At 35.8% G+C, this 19934-nt stretch overlaps 1 protein-coding gene across 2 annotated transcripts in view; it reads right to left on the bottom strand.

Moving 5' to 3' along the window:
- Positions 1-19934, bottom strand: part of ldb2a (LIM domain binding 2a) — a 96147-nt gene that overhangs the window by 61567 nt on the left and 14646 nt on the right. For both annotated transcript variants that reach the window (XM_015013184.2, XM_015013185.2), the window contains exon 2: positions 10153-10255. In XM_015013184.2, coding sequence (XP_014868670.1) covers positions 10153-10255 — 103 coding nt within the window. The remainder of the gene's footprint in view (positions 1-10152; positions 10256-19934) is intronic.

Here is a 19934-nt window from a genome sequence, read left to right as displayed (position 1 = left end):
AAGCAGGACTTGTGAGGAATGAGCCTGTGAGGCTGCACAAGCAAGAGGTAACGGTCTGAGAGGGATGAGATGAAAAAGTAACAGATTTTATTTTAGGGTGCGACGATTCTTAATACCACTAAATGTTATATTTTATATCTCAGATCTGTCAAATTAAAGCCAAAACTTACTGAGTTTGGAAACATTTAACAAATAGGAGAATTTTTAGTCAACACCTCCAAGGTATTTTCAGTATACTTCCTTATCAGACAAAATGGTAGGAAATATAATATCCTTTAAGAGTGAAGTTTAGATTTTTAGATTTAATTTGCAACCTCATCCTGGCTTCTAGCCTCTAAGACTTAAACAATTAACTAACACAACCTTTTAACTTTTGGAACATCAAGCTTTCTGATGTTGTTCTCTGAATAAAATGACACTGGATCAACATTGTTCACATTAGTTCAATATTATAATATTTTAAACTTCTTTAAAACCTGGCTATATGTTTGAAGCTTAAAAAAACTGCAAACATTATTCTTTCTGCTAGAAAGTTCTTATCCAAACATTTCTTTCCTTTAGTTACTCATTCTATGTTTTCTGACAGCCTCACTGTCATTCAATCCTCACACTATTTGTATCTCTGCTTTCAATAACTTTTTCCACTGCAGCCAAAGACACAGAAGCATGCTAGGTAGGAAGACAGCTGTCAGTGATATCATTAAAATAGGACGAGCCTGGTTTACAATAGATGGCAGTGTTGAACTATTCTGAAGCAGACTACACAGCAAAGCGTTAAGGCTGGATATTTATGTTGGAATGTATGATTTTTCTCTCTCCTCTGCAGCTTTTTCTCTCCATCTTCTCTTTCTTTGTGGCCAATCCAGGTTCCCAGTCTGGGCTCGACTGTCAATCAGTAACAGCCTACACCTCAGTGCTGCAGCTGAGCCAGGGCCGCATCATCCCACCTGTCAATCACGGCTCTACACCTTCAATCCTTTCCATCTCTCTAAAGCAGAGTCGAACACCGCCACCCGCTCCCCCTTCTCTCCTCCTTCCTTTCAAAACAACCGCCACCACAGAAGCACCAAGACACCTTTAACTCACAAACCAATACTTACACACATTCAATCAGACATGCAAACATTGGTTGTTGCTAAAGCTTACAAACAGACATGAAAACGGATAAAATGTATGTAGGACTTCATACACAGCCACATTCAAATTACTGCGTGGACTGAATGCTGTCATAATACATAATCAATATGCATAAAATGCCTGAAAACATCGCTCTAATATCGTACAGTGCAAAAATATAGTGCTCAACAGTGAAGTGAGGGTTTCCATTAACATTTTCATATGACAATCTGCAGGAAAATAACTGGTTCTTGTGTTCTCTGCGAGCTGGAAAAAAACTTTCTTACAGAGCACTGCAGAAAAAATAATTCTTGATTTGCATTTCTGATTCCAAAACATTAATAGAATGCCAATTTTTAAAATTAATTTTCATACGTTTTCATATAAATATGCTGATAATATGTAGTCTACATTAACAAAGTGACACTGAATTTTCAATAATGTTGCTGTTCTCCTTTTATTATTGATTTTTATTTAAATAGGAAATCTAACATCTGTCAAGGCTGCTACTTGCTGCAGCACAAAACAATAAAAATAAAACTTATAATATTGTGAATTATTCAACCTTTTGGTCATCAATACCTAAGGGATTATTCAAACACAGAAATATTGACAGACAACAGAAATGAGGCTTTTCAGCTCCTTTAAATGCAGTCTGATGAGAAATGTGTCCTGCTTTCAGGTAAAAGTTACTTTGACACACACCATCATCACTAGTCACATCGCTCACGTCACCAAAACACACAAGACAAAGCCCACATTGTTAATGTGGACTTCAAATATCCCCTGGAAATATCATAGAGAATTCCCAAATATCTATTTACAAGCTTCAAAGGACCAAAAGTGTCCTGGACTACGCAACAATACAGGGCAACAAAGGATCAGTCTGGAGAAAAAATCAGAATCAAATCCTAGGACCTTCCTGCTGGGAACCCTTTCTGTTAGTTTGTACTTTCTGCATGTGCATGCATTGGTTCTCTGGGTACTCCAGCTTCGTGACCCAGTCAAAAAACACGACACATCCGTGTGTATGAGTGTGTGTTTACATGGTTGTTTTTCTTGTGTCTGTTTTTTCCCTGTGATGGACCCCACCTCTCACCAAATGACTGCTGAACCCACCCACAACCCTGCAAGGATAAACGGGTAGAGAAAACAACACACACACACACACACACACGCACACACGCACACGCACACACAAACACACACACACAGAGCAACACATCTGTATAAATGTGTAAAGTATGCATACTCTAAAACATTTCACCATATGACAATTTTTAAATTATTTCTATTGATATTGCTACATTTTATTATTATTATATAAACCATCTCCTGTAATGCACGTTACAACAAGTTCTAGAATATTCTATGGCAAGGCTGTCCTAAGTGCAGCCTGTTTGATGCAGATGGTAAAATAATTTAGGTCAACATTTTGCCATCAAATTAATGTCTAATTAAAATCAGGAAGTATTTTCTTTAATTAAACTATGTTGAACAAGATGTAATGACCTTTGCCCTTACTAAACATTTGCAATTAATTTACTTTAGCACATTTTTAATCTTTCAGATAAATTTTTTTGACTAAAATATTAGTTTTGGTCCACATCGCAGAACATTTAGACATCTGTGGTCTACAGCAGGTTTTATGTATATCCCAATAAATCTGTTTTTGAACTAAGCTCCTCAAGACACACCACCCTGCATGTTTCAGATGTTTCCTTGGTCTAACACACTTTATTCAGATAAATGCAGCTGAGCGAGATACTGTTAATCAGCTGCTAACTGCAATCAGGTGTGCTGAAGCAGGAACATCTAAAACATGCAGGGCAGTGTACCTGAGGGATCCGGGCTGGAAAGCACTGCAATAAATACATTTCTACACATTAAAAAGTTAAAAACCATATCAAATGCATGTATTTTGAATATGATATCTGTTCAACATTACTACATAAAGTAATCATGAGCACTCTAATCCATACATTACTACTTCACTTTTCCTATCATTAATATTGCAGAACTTGATCATTATCCTTTATCACTTGATGGCTCTAATCTGGTGTGGTGGTGGAGAAGTGAGTGAAGACGGACGTTTGTTTAAATCTTATTTCTGCTTTTAAACTATATCAACTGTTTTTATCAATAAGCTGGATTTGTTATTTCTTCAGAAAATGTAAACGCTTCAGCAACTCACTGCAATTCTTGGTAGGAAGAAAACAAATCTATTTTGTAAAAAAAATATATGCGTTTCATTGCAATATATATAGCAGATATTAAATCTAGGCTTCATGCAGATTTTAGAGTGCTTATAATGATGCTAAATATTCAACATATTTAGCTAACTATAATCATCAAGTGATAATAAAAATATTGCCAAACTCAATGGTTCAGCTTATTGATCAAAATGTTCTATTCTTAATAAAATACATTATTTTGTTCATTCCTAATCTGACTTCAAGGCAGAGGTGCTTTGGCTCATTCCTTCTCATGTAATAAAGTGGGTCCCTTGTCTTTTCTGCCTCCTCATTATGTCCTTATGCTTGCTAAAAGAGAATTAGCTGTGGTCATTTCATCGCTGCAATAACTGCGAACCGCAATGCCGGGATAACAGGATGAATTGCAAACACGTTAAGAGTTTTTTTTTGCAGTTTGCCCTCAACCAGCCCACGAAACATACAAAGTTTTCTCCTTCTTGTTTGAACTTCTTCTAAAATGAGCCTTGCTCTTTGATTGCATCATGGAGTGCAGCTTTCATCAGATGCCTCATAGACTGCAAAGCGAGGCAAGATACCCAGCCGAGTGTTCAGACCACTGTGAATTAGGACATAATTAGACTGAGTTTTATACATAAAAAGTACAAAACAATAGCCTGCACTAATTGATGCATGACTATAGACATTTTGATGAAAACATGTCGCCAATTAGATCAATCACATTGTCTTGAAAATACACATCTTTATTAGCTTCTATTTGAAATGAAACTATAAAATATTATGCCATATGAGAGGCAGAAAAGTCTCGGAGCTCATATTTAGTGCTCAGATCTTAGAAAGGAGAAGGTGAGGCAACAAACAATACAATCCCTCTGGATAAGCATCTTATGTTCTCTTCTGTTATAATTGTCGCTCATATATGAAGATTACAATTAGCAGGCACTGGTGATCTAGTAAAATCAGATTTTTATTAGCGGTACAAGGTGGAAGTGATTAAAGAGCCTCATGTTCAGGTTCTTAAGAATGTCAGACTCACTGACACCATTTCACAAACAAAATGATGTTCATGCAGCTTCAGGTGGTTTTTGGACAGTTTTGTAAAGCATTCAAATGCAATTTTTTGCATAAGATATATACATTTTAAATATTTAAGAACTGAATCGACTATTTTATCCTATACCCAATTACTACTCCAACATGAATAAGGACTAAAGCCTGCAACTTGGAAGAGTTGTACTTGAATCACTTGAGATTTGACTTGGATTCGACTGAAGGTTTGAGACTTGACAGATTTGTCATTAGAGCAACAGTTCCAGTTTTTCAAAATAAAATCCCTTCTCGCTACATTTTTGCTTCTTTGCTTTTTCTCATGGATCACAATTTACTTTGTAACTCATAGCTTAGTTTTGAACATGTTCTTTAATTAAACTCGGGACAAACATTTTAAATGCGGATTGGGAACTTGGTTTTCTAAAGCTTTTTTCAAGTCCTCCGTCTTAGATTAAGTAGAAAAAAGAACACAAATCCAGTTTTATGCAATATAGTATAAAACTGGGATTAAGCAGACATTAACTGTGTAATTACAAAAATATTACTTCTTAACAATAAAATCATTTCTGTTTTGAATAAATTAGAAAATTGACATCAACTCTCTTCTCGATTTTATTTGACCATTAATGCACATTTATGTTTTAGTGAAGTAAATATTCCTTATTCAATTATTTACAGTCTTTTTACACTGTACCGAATATTCAGGAAAAGATAAATGGAAGACAATGAATGGATGTAAGCAAATGTTAAAAAAGTGCTGAAATCATATGATAATGAAAATAGTTAATTATTGGCTGCCTACGACATTGCTCTTTATATAACTTTATATAATTACTGATAATTCAATACTGTCAGTAATTTTTGGTCAAAAAAGCCAGAAGGAAACAATGCAATGCCAGAGGTGTCTATACAACATTTTCTGGAGATCCCACATACTACTTACCCTCAAAGTGACATATTTACCTGACAATAAAACAATAAAAGATATTCTACTTTGGACTTTAAAAATATATTTTTCTCAACCAAATATTCTAAGCTGATTTCAAAATGAAAGCATGAAAAAGGCATACTGAGTGCTCATGAAGAAAACTTCCAGTAGTTACAGCGGTTATTTTCAATATGAGCTATTTCCTTTGAGAAGCCCCGTTTAACAGCAGCTGGAGACGAGTTACGAAACACCGGTCCTCGCAATAAAGAAACAGATTAGGTAAATTAGCTTTTCTAATTTTTCCTACACTGAACGTTATGAAATTAGAGCACCTCAGACTGGAGTAAAAGAAATGTTTCTTTGTAATTATCATGCAAGCCACTCAAACAAATACGATTCAATTCCAACAAGGATTGGAATTTTTATTTTTAAGCCTTTATCCATCACACAATGTGAGGAATTATAAATGTACCGGGTTAGAAATAATAAGCAAATGTGAAAATGAAATCTAACAAAAACACTAATAAATATGCTTTAGAAGTGAAACTGCGTAACAAATTCAAACTAAAACATTTTCTCTTGATACATTTACGTTTTAAAGATATATTTAATTTCTTAGCACAAACACTATAAACCTGACAAAGAGGAGCTAAAATAATCTTCGGCATAATCAGTTTTAATCTCTTGATTTTACACCTGCGGGTTTATATTTAGAATCCATACAGTTGTTCCACTGCAGTAAGTCACAACCTTTTGTTTTGCAGCATGACTGCTTCTGAGCCACCACTAAGCACTTCCCACACTGGTCAGTATTGTTCTGACCTGCATGACAGTAACTACAAGTATTAAGCGCTTTACACAGCTGGAAGCTATAGGATTAATTCAGCATGAGGTCACTGGCAGGCACATTTACATGTTTTTCTTTTTGCAATGGAGAGAGCAACTGAGCTTAAGTATGGAGACTAAACGCAGAAGAAGTAGCTTCAATACATGTATCTGAGCTGTAGGGCCGGGTGATAAATCGATTTGATAAATTAATCTAATTATCTTTCATCAATTAGATTTTTTATTTTTAAACCACACGGCCCTACTGAGCTGCAAACTGGAAAATATTAAAAAACATAGGGTGAAAGGGGACAAAAAACAGACTTCTCTATATTGGCAAGGTAAGTTTTAAATATTAAAAAAGTGGTGACTTTTAAAAGAAACATTTTTTTTTCATTTTATTTTATATTACTTATTTAATTTGGTGTTTCAATTCTGCAGTTAGCAAACAGTCTGAATTATAAGAACCATATACATCTTCATAAAGTAATGCCCTTATGAGTATTGTAATAATATATTTAGTTGTTCTCTCTTGATTTTGCATGTCATGTGCTCATCCATTTGGTCCAGAGATGTCTCTATGTTTATTTGTTAAAGTGAAGTCTTTCAATCTGGAACTCCTTAAATTTAGTGGAAAGCTGTTAAGTGAGCAAAAGAAGAAAATCGTATATTTTTTCTCCATTGCTGTGGTTTCTTTTGGGATGAAACTTTTCCGTTTATCAGAATAAACGTATCTCTTTTTCTGGATTGCCACAGAGAATTTGGGCTAGAAGAGAGCAGTCTGAGAATATTTGGATGAACTTTGTTTCAACAATTTTCTTTATGGTTTTTGAAACCAGGGCTGTGTACAAATCAGCAAAATATACGGGTTTTCTTAAGAGATATCTGACTCAGGACAAATGTGGATTCACTTAAAACAGGCGGAACAGGGAAGAGAAGACCAATCACATTCAAGAGGCAATACAAAATCAGGAAACAATATTAGAAGTAGCTGGTGAATGCACATGCTAAACTCCAGATTAATCTCTTTTTTCCCCAGTTCCCCCAGACTAAAACTGTGTTTTAAAGATTTAAAGCAGAGGCATCCAAAATGTGACCAGGGGCCATTTGTGGCCCCTCCAGAGATTTGGTTAGCCTACTAGCACACATGGTCATATTTTCCATTGAAAATCTACATAAAAACATGATACATCACGAACTATTTCTCTTTTATTAAACATTTTGTTTGCTTACATTCTAATTTCATACTACACAGCGCCACAAAACTTCTAAATCCTTTACTCACACATTAAATGAAACTCGGCTGAACAGGTCAATAACAATGTAATGTTTTCAAAGGTATGCATTTTAATCAACATTAGTCCCTTAGTTTCTGTTCTCAATGTACTGATTGGGTGAGAGGTGGTGCTTTCATGGTCTTGAACCTTAATCAGGAAACTTAACCAGTAATCCTTCCTGGGTGCGAGGTTTAGTTGTTTTTTATCATTATGCTACACAGGATTTTCTGCTCTTGTGCAGTTAATGTTTAAATGTAAAAATGTTTTATGGGGACAGAATGGAATGACATCCTAAGAAGAGAATATCAACATGAAAATTAAGACATTTCATGTAAACCCCCCCAAAAATATTGAGTTATTCTCATTCATTAAGTTAGATACCACAAGAAACTATTAACTGTTGAAAAGTCTTGAATTATTTTTGGTGTGTTTATTGTCATTTTAAGCTACAAAGTTTCTCTCCTTGAAGAGTCAAGCTGTTCAAAGATGTGACTGCAAACAGAGACTGAATCTCCAATCAGCAGAAGTTAAACACTAAACTTGGTCGTAAGAACATCCCTTTATCTGTTACTTCTTAATAATTACCATATGAAGGTTGGTTATGCACAGTCTTGGACAACAACGCATTCCAATTTTTTGCTTTTCTTCGACAAACTAGTAAAATTGGAATGCATTTAAAGGTGAAGGTGTTTGTGTGAACATGTGTGCAACTTAGCGCACCTGAATGTGAATCGACAAAAGCTCGCAACTGACGGTGAGTCATCATCGCCATGGTGTTAAGCCTCCTGTTCCCGGGGGAACAGGGTTACCGTCTCTACACCGGTGGGGATTTTTATTTTTACATTTGAAAAGCAAAGCTGAGCCCAGCTAACAACACTCCTCCACTGCATGTATCTCTGCTCTCGCTTCCTCCTCCTCCTCCTCCACTGGTGAGCTGCGACACACAATAACACGCAAACGCAGCCGACGCCACTCACACATCTGGTCATTTCAGTGCACCACGTCCTTATCTATGTCTGTGTGATTTTCAATATGTTTCAGAACAAAACATGCAAATGAGATGGAGGGAACAAAATCACAAACTCAGTCAGAGCATCTGCTTTGCAGTTTATATGACAAAATGTATAACATGAAGTTCTGATGTTTCTTGAGTTCAAAACTGAGTTCAGAAACTGAAGTATGACAAACTTTTAAGTTCTAAAAATGAATGAGTCTATAAATCCTCAAGGTGGAAAAGAAAAGCAACATCCAGGATACACTGAACAGGCTGAGAATTATGACTACCGACAGAAAACGTAAATATCCCTCATTATCTTTTCATGTCGGTGGGATAAATTACACAGTAAAAGAAAATGTTGTCCTCCAAGTTGATGTGTTAGAACCCAGAAAAATAGGTTAACATGACTGCCTAGTGGTTTATTACATACATATCTACAGATCAGTCAGTGCTGACCCATGCATACTGCCAAAAATACCAACAATGCATCATAACTAGAACATGGAGCAACGTAACAAGGTGTCCTGTTCTGATGAATCATGTGCTCTTTTACGTCTTTTGGACACCCAGGTGCATCTGCGTCTCTCAGAAGGGAAACACATGGAACCAGGATGCACTATGGGGAAAAATAAAATCAACCAGGCAGAGTCATTGTGTTTTGGGTCTGCCTGGTACAGGCAGCAGGTGGTACAGGTGCCTTAACACAACAATGTCCTTGAGACTTTGAAAGCCAAATTCATGCTAGTACGATTTTTTTATAAAAACTAATATACCAATATTAGTTTGGTATTAATATACTAATAAAATGCTATATATATATATATATATATATATATATATATATATATATATATATATATATATATATATATATATATATATATATAAAATTAAATAGCATAAAAGTATCAAGCATCAAAAGCTTTTTCCAATTAAAATATAGAATTTTTTTTATGTAAACAATCTAAAGTTAAAACAGTTTTAACTTTAAAAGTAATTTGTGAAAGTGAAACCCATATATTAGACCTGTGATGAAATTTTTTGAAATAGGTTGCCAGTAGTTGGGTGTGACATTGCGTCAATGCTCAAACACATGCAGAGTAAAAGCTAGAGAGAGAGATAGCAATTTTCTCAGGGACACAGAGCAGAATGCTGTGTGGAAAAAATATTGTTTCAGAGGTAAAAATCTTTACTGAGAAAGTTCACACATTTTGTTGTTTTCAGTGAGGTGTTATAGAGGTATTTTGGGAGAGTAAGAAATCAATTATTTGACTAGAAACTTGGTAAAGGAAGTAGCAGGTTAAAGAAAAGTAAAAATACAATATGTCGTTTTTTACTTCAGCAAAAAATCATTTGAAGGAATAACACCACAGACAGAGGTCTTAATCTATGTGAAGGCTAAGACTTTCTGTAAAACGTAACAGCTCCGCTTCACAACCTGTTCTCAACTTTGCCTCCTACAATGTCATAAAAATCCATCTAATTGATAGATGGCAATAATAGTAATGATGATAAATTGAATTGGGAAGATTTTCACAAGATCCAGATTAGCACAACAATGACTCATGAAGTGGAAAATATAAAGCTCGTAAAATTAAAACAGCAGGAAGAGCAGCATGTAACACGTTGAATGTCTCAACAAAGGAGTCTTTGACAATGAAACAGTTTCACAGTTATCCAGTTCAGTCTAACAAACACAACATTTTAAAATTAATTCAAAAAAAGAGATGCCTGCAGTATTCTTACTGTATCTCTTTGGTCCATCTTCGAGGCAGAAGGAGAGTGTGAGGGTAGCATCTTCCTCGAAAAACTCTGTAGCAAAGGCGTCCCACCACAAACTGTCGCTTTCCTGTGAACAGAAAAACAGAATCAAAAATTTTAGTCTAGATTTTGGGATATGACGTACCACGAAGTACCAACAGGTTTGTATTGCTTCAGTGTCGTATAGGAAACATTTACCAACCCATATTCTTCATCAAGGTCGTTGCATCTTATTGCTTATCTTTATAAAAATTCAATACTGATTCTTCCTAATCTTTTGTAGTATTTTTGTAGTATAATGTGACAGTTTTGTTTATTACATGAAAAAATATAAAACTGAAAATTTTATATTTGAATTTATGTTAAAACTAAATAATGTGTTTGAACCACAGTTTTACAAGATTCAAATTAGTATGAAAACTGTTGAACAGAAATGAAAAGTCAGAAAACATATAACTCCATAAAAGACAGAACTTCCTAGTTAAACTCCCTGCAGAGAGGAGTTTCAGGTGTACAGTTTTAGCATGTTTGTTGGCTTAATAAGACCCCTACAGCAGCCTAGCTACTAGCTCAGGTAACCTGCATAATTTGATAACTGACATAAACTTTGTCAGCTCCCAAAGTTACCTCAAAAATTACCAAGCAGTCTTCATGATTGTTGGGTTTTATTTTTGACCAACAGTTCTGGCATTAATTTTTTATGGTATTGTAATTTACTGAGATCCTCCCGTGAGTATCAATATAATACTAATACTACTAATAAAAATAATAAAAATAATACATTTCAACAGCAGTATTAACTGTTTATTTGCTGAACTTGAAGCTTTTAGAAGTTTGAAGTTTGTATATTTCAAATGGTTGTTTTTAAAGGCAACATACAGTAAATATGCAGTATTTTTACTCAAGATAAACAACACATCTCCAGCTCAAGCCCTAATGTAGTTCACTATTAATAATTTTAATAACTTTGACAGTAGCAACAACAGTATACTAAATAGCAGCTTTAGCAGTAGCAATAAGTAGAGGATGTGAGGAACTTCTGTGAAATATTTCTAGCACTGACTCTGGTAAATTGAATTTTTTACTATGCATCTTCTGCGGAAAAGCTCCTGATAATTCTGGCGGGATAACCCCCATGCCCCTACCTCCCTCTTCCACCAGCGACGTTAAGCTGATGCTAATTTACTCTGACATGTTATGACAGATCCCCACGTTTCAGTCTGCGCAGGAGCTGAAGAATGGCAAGCACTTCCCAGATGTTGACAATTAGCGTTGTCACCATCGAGCAGTGTCAGGCCTGATGAGCGGTGACCGGAGCGCCCCGCGGGTCAGCGTGTCTCATCCGCGGCAAGCCTGATGCAAAGAGGAGAGCATGAGGTGCGCAGTCCCAGAACATAACCCTAATCAAGCCGGGTAATCAATAGACGATCATGAGCTGGTGGTAAGGACGACACAAGTGAGATTTCAGAAGCGAGAGCTTTAATCACTGCAAACTCTCTTTTTTTTTCAGCATTAACATCTCTACTGTACGATCTTACAAGTTTTTGGACAAATGTGGAATAAATTTCAACTTTTGGACAAGATAAAGCTAAATGTTATGGTAAAAAGCAGCACCTTTTAACATAAATTATTATTATTAACTATATTAAGTTTTATAAACTTAATACAGTTTACAAAACTGTATTAAGGACATATTTATAAAGTTTGATTTCCACTTTTCAGAGGCAGTTCTTTAAATTTGCACCAAGAAGAAACCAGCTGCAAACTATTAGGTCCGAAAGCTGAAAGTAATAAATATTTTATTTGTTTGCTTCATTAATTGGTTACAAAAATGTTGAAAATTGATTAAAATACACAAATAATAAATAAAATTTTTGCATGAACTGGAAAAATATTAACAAATGGCCTTAAGCAAAAACTTGAGCATCTGCGCTCCACAGTCACTTGTTTTGTTGCCACAAACTGAGCCAAAGACATCACCTTTAAAAGGACACTATTGACCTGTAATTATAGCGCTCCCACTGGGTCAATCAGAGTAATTGCTCACCCCAACAGTGCAAAAATACATCACTCCCCCTCAGTGTTACACAGTAAAACAAACTGATAATTGATTACATGCCAGGAGTTTGTTTGAGTGCATTCTCACTTAAAAAAAATTCTGAAAAATAAATTGAATCTGGTAAGCTAACGTACGGCCCCGACTATCCGTCCGCTGGGGATGAGCTGCATGCTTTTGTGTGTGTGTCACACTGTGAGAATCAGCAGGTGTGAACAGCCAGCATGTGTGTGGTGTCATGTGAATACATCTATTTCAGAAAGACAGAGAAGAGTGGCACACTGGGACAAAAGAGACGGAGAGAGAGGGAGACTGAATCCGGTGCTGGTCGGCATTCAGACGGAGTTCACCTCATAATCCAGCAGCAGGAGGAGGCAGGCACTCCCGGGATTGACAGTCAAGTGAAGGGTAACCAACACGCTCACTGCACTCACACTGCAGCCCTCATCCATCCTACTGCTGAAAAGCTACAAAAACTTTAAGAAAATCAAAACAAATCAACTTTCTTGTATATTGTTACAAATAATTTGTTGCCAAAATGTTCTAAAGTTTGCAAGTCCCCAAACTGAAAATTCTAACATATCAATATGTCTTAAGGCCAGGTTTAAATCTGTTTAAAGAGGAATTCTCAAAGATTATGTTCAAATGTCCAAATCTGATTTGATAAGGTCAAATATCCAGAACTGCTAAAGGAGAGTAAATATATTTTATTATTTGTTTGCAGTAATAAAAAAAAACTATTTTATGTTTTGTTGTAACGCAACAAAACAAATCTTTGCAGTAAAGCATGGTGACCATTCTGATTTTAAATATAAAAAGAACCTTTTTGACACACAAGAATAAAGAACATAAGTAAACTGACCATAAAGTGCAGTTTAACATAAAAATGAAGCAAAATGTGTAGATCCTGTTATAATACAAAGTGTGAAAAATGGCACCATCTGAACTGACTAAACTTTTCATTTGTTCCCTGATTCCATTCTATTCTATTCCAAATTCATTTTCCCTTTTTTCACAGTTTGATGATTTTGACAATGTAAAACCTAAAAATAAAAAGTTCTACCTTCCTTAGAAAACACACCGTATTAACACACTCTAAATTACATTTTTCCTATGCAGGCATGGGCTTTAAACATAATAGAATTTAAGTTCATAATCCTACAGATATTGTTCTACCAACAAAGCTTGTCAAATGAATTTAAAATTGAATCAAAGCTTTGTGATCAATTTCTGAACCAAACATTTTTTATGTATAATTATTTATGTAAGGATCTCCAGATGTTTTCCTGAACCAAACAGAAAGCACATTTCACAGGAGTCACTGCTGGAGTTTAAGAAAGGTATCTCATAAATGCATGATGTAAATTTCACCTTTAAGTTTAGGTCTGAATGATGACAACTGGTTACTGAATTTGTTTGTGTTACAGAAAACCTTTATTTTAGTATTAGTTACATGCTACTTTCCCACAAGCAGTGTTCCTTTCTCTTCCTGTTTTCAATATTTTTATGAACCAAAGCATTTCAAAAAACAATGTTCTCCACTCAAACTTAATACAGTTCATTTTGGCAGCTGCCCGCTATTTGACTCAGGCCTGAGACCACCCCAAAGAAAGAGAGCATTTCACAGAAGCAGAGATGACAACGTTGTCTATTGTTTTGTCTCCGTTAGCTGCGTTCGGCCCAGCAGGGTTCAGCCACAGACGATGTGGTTTTGTTTGTCTTTATTGAAAAGTCTCATGATGCAGACAACAGAGGAATCTGAAAGTAACCAGCAAATTTCATGCTCATGAAGCAGGATTTAGCTTCAGCATTCAACACAATTAAACTCCTACTGCTACTATACTGCACTAACAATCTAGCATATTGATTTACTGATTGAATATCATAATTAAAATCTAAAACGAACTCCACTTGTGACTTTCAAGTAAACGTGCAGAATGTTGAATTTTTACCTGAAGTTTTAAACAAACTTCAGTTATACTCATGTACTGACAGACAATTTGGAGAGACCACTTAACAGTTATGTCTTTGGACAGTGGGATCCGCCGTACTCAAAGTAAAGCCATGCATGCACAGGGAGAACATGCAAACTCCATGCAGAAACACCTCAAGTTGGGAGTTGAGCCAGAGATCTTCTAGCTGAGATACAACATACCAACTGCACCATCAAACAGTAACCAGTAGGATTAAAAGTTTTTGAAAGCCTAAGTTTTTAAAATTCATGTATTTACCTTGATACCAAAGATCAGACCAAGCCTACAGCTGTATATGTCCCACTATAAAAATATGAAGTCCTACTTAGAATTGAGAGGCAGAGTGGCGCTGCCTCACAGCTTCTTCTTGGTGTGACACTGAATCACAACATGTGCAAAGCTGAGCCGCCAGACTGGCCAGATTACAGTCGAGATCTAGAAGAGAGGAGAAACTGGAGGCCAGACAACACAAGGCATGTGAAACCCACATCTGAAACTAAACTAACCTCCGAGAAGATGCAAAAAAGAGTGTAAGGAGTTTTGATTTCATGTTGTAATAAAGCTAAATATTTACTATTTTAAAAAAGCAGTCATCACTCTCCGCTGCTAGACTCCGTTTTATTTTTATATCTCTCTGCCTCTTCTCACATCTGTCTCCCTCTCGCTGTCTCCCGTCCTCTTTGCTGCTACCCAGTGACAGACAACATCCTGCCTTCATTCACGCCCGTGGACTCTCTGACGAACCACGTGGCATGACGATGTTTGTTGTCAAAAGCAACAAATCAGGCTGACTCCAAGGGACCTTAGGTGAACTGACACAGTCGCAGCCGTGACGGCCTTGACGCCCGTCAGACGATAAGGCTCTATTGATTCAAATGAATCGCACCCCATCTGAGGGGGATTTATCAATGTGTCAATTGCCCACTAGCCAACCACAAATCACCAGCACAGGCCAGACCCAAGGGATTTACAGGGAATCAAGTGGATTGGAGGGACAGCATAGTAAGGATCCTCAGTAAATAGCAACAGAGCTGAGGGTTAAGTCCTGGCATAAAGAAACATCCATACAGAATGGAAAGGCAGTCAGAGTTTCATGAAAACACTCAAGCATGCCCTTAAGAGATGCATATATACACAAACAAACCGGCATGCTTTCAAAGAGAACAATGCACTATAAACATGCTTGCATTCACTTTTTCCCACTGCTTCTGTTTAACACGGACCGGTTTCCCAGGAAGCTTTTGTCAGTCCAAATCTTTTTGTTATCGCCTCCAGCCCCTTGTGGCAGAAAAGCCTTCAAGAGTGTAGGTGTGTCTAGGGCCTGACCTTGCAGAATTACCAATGACTGAGATCCTATTCAGCCTTTGAATAGTTCATAGTGCAGCTGACTGGTGTGTAAAGAAACATGCACAGCAGCAAAACAAAAATCAAAACTGCTTCAGCTCACTGAAGAACATAAGGTGACAATAAAAGCAAAGATTTTGTGCCAAGTGACTCACTTTACACTTTTACAGTGTTTGTGTTCAAAAACTTGGAGTGTGCCCTTAAAGTTCAACGGAAAACATCTTTAATGTAAGCTAACCTGTCATACTGTCACTTCCTGTTTAGAGTCATTTTTGTGCTAATTTACAAATGGACTTAATAATGAAAAGCACTTCTAATCGAATCCCAAGTGCTACAAACAAGTTTACAGAAAGTTTCTGTCCTCCAATCAATACAGAGATCAAACAATATGGAAACTGTTTTCTTCAATCGATACTTTGCTCTCCTTAGACATTTAGTCCAGATTTTTGAAAACATTAGTTGGGACAAAGGTTCATATTTTCACAAACCTTTTACTTGAACAATAGTGGAAATAAATTTCTTGCAAAATAATTTAGAATCTATCATGAAACCTGACAATTCAAAGCAATCTGCTTTGAATGTTAATTTTTAATCACCTTTTTGGGCTATGATCACATCTTTGCAACATTCAGAGCCTCAGCTAGGTGATATAACAGACTTTCATTGCTCTTTTACTGTGGATGGTGTTAAAAGGTGACAAAAACAGATTGTTAATGAAACCCAGATTCACTGGTCAATAAAATTATGTGTAAAAGAATACGCTATGTTTTGCAATGCACACAAAAATACTAAGTATAAAAATTGTAAGTAGCAGCTCCTGCAGCTACTAAAAACTTAGATTTATTATTTATTTTTAACAAATTTGACTTTTTAAATACAATTGTGGCTACAAAACAACCATTACTGTTTTTGAAAACCCTACAGTTAGTATTTGTTAGTTAAAGAATAACAAAATTAGGCTGACTTGGTTTGGGCTTACTGTTTTATTTCCTGGTTTTCCCAGTATGGCTGAGTGAGATGCTAAATAAATACAAAGAGACAGAGATCCCTGAGAGAATAAACCTTTACCTCATTGGCAATGTATCTTTAGTGGTGCTTAAACTGACAAAGTAAAGCAATTCCCTCCATACAGCCATTGCTGTGATCATTCCTAAGACCCAGGACACACTAATGTTAGACATCAACATGTTTATTCCCGTGGGTCTAGAGTGCAGACTATACATGCTGCTGCATTTGGCCACCATACAGCCACCTGCCACGCATTATGGAAATGAAGAGAAATGAATGCAGCGGGAGAAAGTCATTGCCCTTGAACAGCCTCTACACGTTCCCCAGAAATGAACTTTATCTCTCTGGATGAAGTCACTGAAGAAGTCCCCAAGTTTAATTTCATATCTGCCAATTTAGTTGGGCTTCTTCTTCCCTCCCATTGTCCCTCTCTTTCACTGCATCAGACTGCATGCACAGGAGTCGCAGAGCTGGTTCACATACGTGCCACAGAGCAACAACGTAGGAAAGGTCAGAGTAAATACACACAAGCCGTTTGTCTGGCGTTTTAAAGAGAAACTCGATTCAGAATAAGCTTGAAAAATGACAGGAGACAACATTCAAGGCTGCTGACTTTCACCCAGAATGGAGCCGGATTGATTCCTACAGAAGCAATAAAGTCACTTGTGCTGCAGATACACACTGAGGAGCGACACTGACTTACTGACAGGGGATATTTTCCTCAAGATATCAGTCAAATGTACAAAAAAAAATCTCTGCTCATTCAGAAAAAAAGATCAATAAAAGTTTAATGAAAAAAAACGCAGGAATTACACAGTTTTGGCTTCATAATTGCAATAAATTTTAAAGATCGATAATGTTTTGTTTACTTTAATTGTATAATCTTATCCAGCACCGTTAGGGGGTTGAAATGATTTAAACAAAAGCTAAGGATGCATACCACAGATGTTTTTTGATCTTATTTATCATTACAGTGGCGAACCGTAGGATTTCAGTCAGATCCTTCAATAGACGTCAACTATACCTGAACAATACATGTTATGAAGGACAATGCAAAGACTATGCACCACACCGAGCAACAGGCATCCGATAATATGCCAATAAATAAAAATACGTCAAGTAAAGCAATAATGCACATACCAAGCAATACATCAATGTATATATTAACAAAATACTAAGGCAACAGCGCATATAATTGAACAGCCAGCAATTTAACAAAACTTGTCTATGTTCCCCAGTTCAGCTCAACGGTATTTTTGACGAAGGGGTAGCTAAATTTGTGCAGCAGGTTCTGAGGTGTGCTGCTCTCTCCAGATGCATTTAAGGAACTTTTTAAAGTAGGAAATTAAAGTGAAGTCTCAATAATTCCAATAAGCAACTCGTTTGTAGAATAAAAATTAAATTATAGATAAAATTAAACATGATTTAAACATTATACTTTTTCTTTTCAGTTCTCTAGGGCTAGCAGAGAAGGCTCTGCTGGCCCTGACAGCACACCACCAATTATTTAGCAAAAGACTAAATTTACCAAGTGAATCCCTTTTGGCCTGTCTGTCAAAGCTGGTTTAGTGTTTCTCCAACCATTCCACCAGTGATTGAAATCAGTCTATCAGATCAGCTTGATCAGATCTATCAATCAGCAGGTCAAATACTAAGAAATCAGATTTTGTTCAACTATTTAATAAATGCAGCAGAACAAACTCACATGTTTCTAGTTTTTGTAAGTAAAATTACAATCTCTGTATTTTTGTTGCGTTTGTGGTGAGACTGATTAACTGTTGAAATTAAATAAAGTTTACAAAAATAATTACAAATATCTTATGAAAAAATTGGAAATGGGCAAAAAATAATTAGGGGGTTAAAAGGTCAAGCTGAAAACTGAAAACTAGTATTAACCAGTATATTTCCAGATGTTTCTTCTAAGATACAAAAGCAGTGGAAATGACTGAAGTCCATTAAACACAGACATAGTGGCGCTACAAGTAAGCATTACCAACCAAATTATGGATTTCACTTGTTCATAGCCATATGAGTATGCATTACATTTTTATGTTTTGTATTTGATTTCTGGTTGCTGTCATTCTTTGGCTCCTGAACCGATTATGGATTTTTTTTTTTTTTAATTTCACAAATATGGATAAGTGAAATGTTTCCCTAACTGAAATAAGAACTAAAGACATCTATTTAGACTCTAAAAATTCTGATGTTGAAAATCAAAAATAATAAAATACATCAGAAACTATCTCCTTGACATATAAAAATCTAACTCTTACAACAAATTTTAAAACATTCAGTAAGCAAAAATACCATAAAATAAGCTAAACAAAGAGACCAAGTAAAACCAGGCCTGAGGAAAATTGTCTATATAAAGGATCCTTGAGTAATATGTAATATAAAATATGAAGATGAGTGAGAATAAAGATTCTGACTTTGACTCACTGACCACTGCAGTCCTCCGGATTGTGTTTCCCTTTTCTAAGCTTAGTAGCACACTAAACAATGAGGTTTCGGGCTGCTGGGAAGGAAGATTCAGCCATACAGGATTTCTTCATATATTATACTATTAGGACATTTTTAATGTAACACTGCAGATGCAGATGCTCATCTGTAGTTTTACACAGTGATATTAGAAACCACATAAACAGGGATGTATTTCAAAAAGCAAAATCTGAGAAGAGACTGGTGATAGTGTCTGATTTTATACTCGACCAGCCCTGGCTAGAGATCAGCTGGTGAGAAAGTAAGAATGAAGACCTTTTCTGGTCAGTGGACACATCCTGCGCAGGCCAAAATAACACTGGCAACAATATTCGGTGTGTAACTACTTTCATCTGTCAAGAAATATGAGGGATTTGGAAATGCTGGTGGTAAGGAAAGAACTTACTTTCTTTACAAGTGTTTACAAATTAGTGATTAAAAATAATGTATCTTACATTCTAACAGAGAGAAAATCAGAGCTTGATCTAAACTCCTGTTATTTATTTAAATAAACTTGCAAAAAAGGTAATATGTTGTGGGGTGGAAAGTATCAGTTGCGCAAAAAAACAAACAAAAAAAAAAATAGCCAGGCATATTCTGACTTGTAAAGGAGAAAGCAAGTAATTTATCGTCAAAATATTTTAGGCTCCGTTTGCCTACAAAAATGTAAATAAGCATTAAATATACAAGTCCATTTTAAATAATTTAGCATGATTAATTTTCACAGTATAATCTTTTGTTTAATGTATTTTCAATATGCTTAAAATGAATAAATCATATTTTTGCACACTATTAATAAGATTTTGCAATACAGTAGCTAAATCTTATGTGTAAGTTCGACACAAACATATTCCTTACATCATTCCTTCAGTGAACTTGTCCAAAGCAGTTAAGAGTTTCCACAAATG

The sequence above is a fragment of the Poecilia mexicana genome, unplaced genomic scaffold (assembly GCF_051168715.1).
Source record: "Poecilia mexicana isolate PSO_F unplaced genomic scaffold, ASM5116871v1 scaffold_10, whole genome shotgun sequence".
NCBI classification, from domain to species: domain Eukaryota; kingdom Metazoa; phylum Chordata; class Actinopteri; order Cyprinodontiformes; family Poeciliidae; genus Poecilia; species Poecilia mexicana.
Note: the sequence above shows the minus strand (reverse complement) of the source record. Positions and strands in the feature narration are given on the sequence as shown.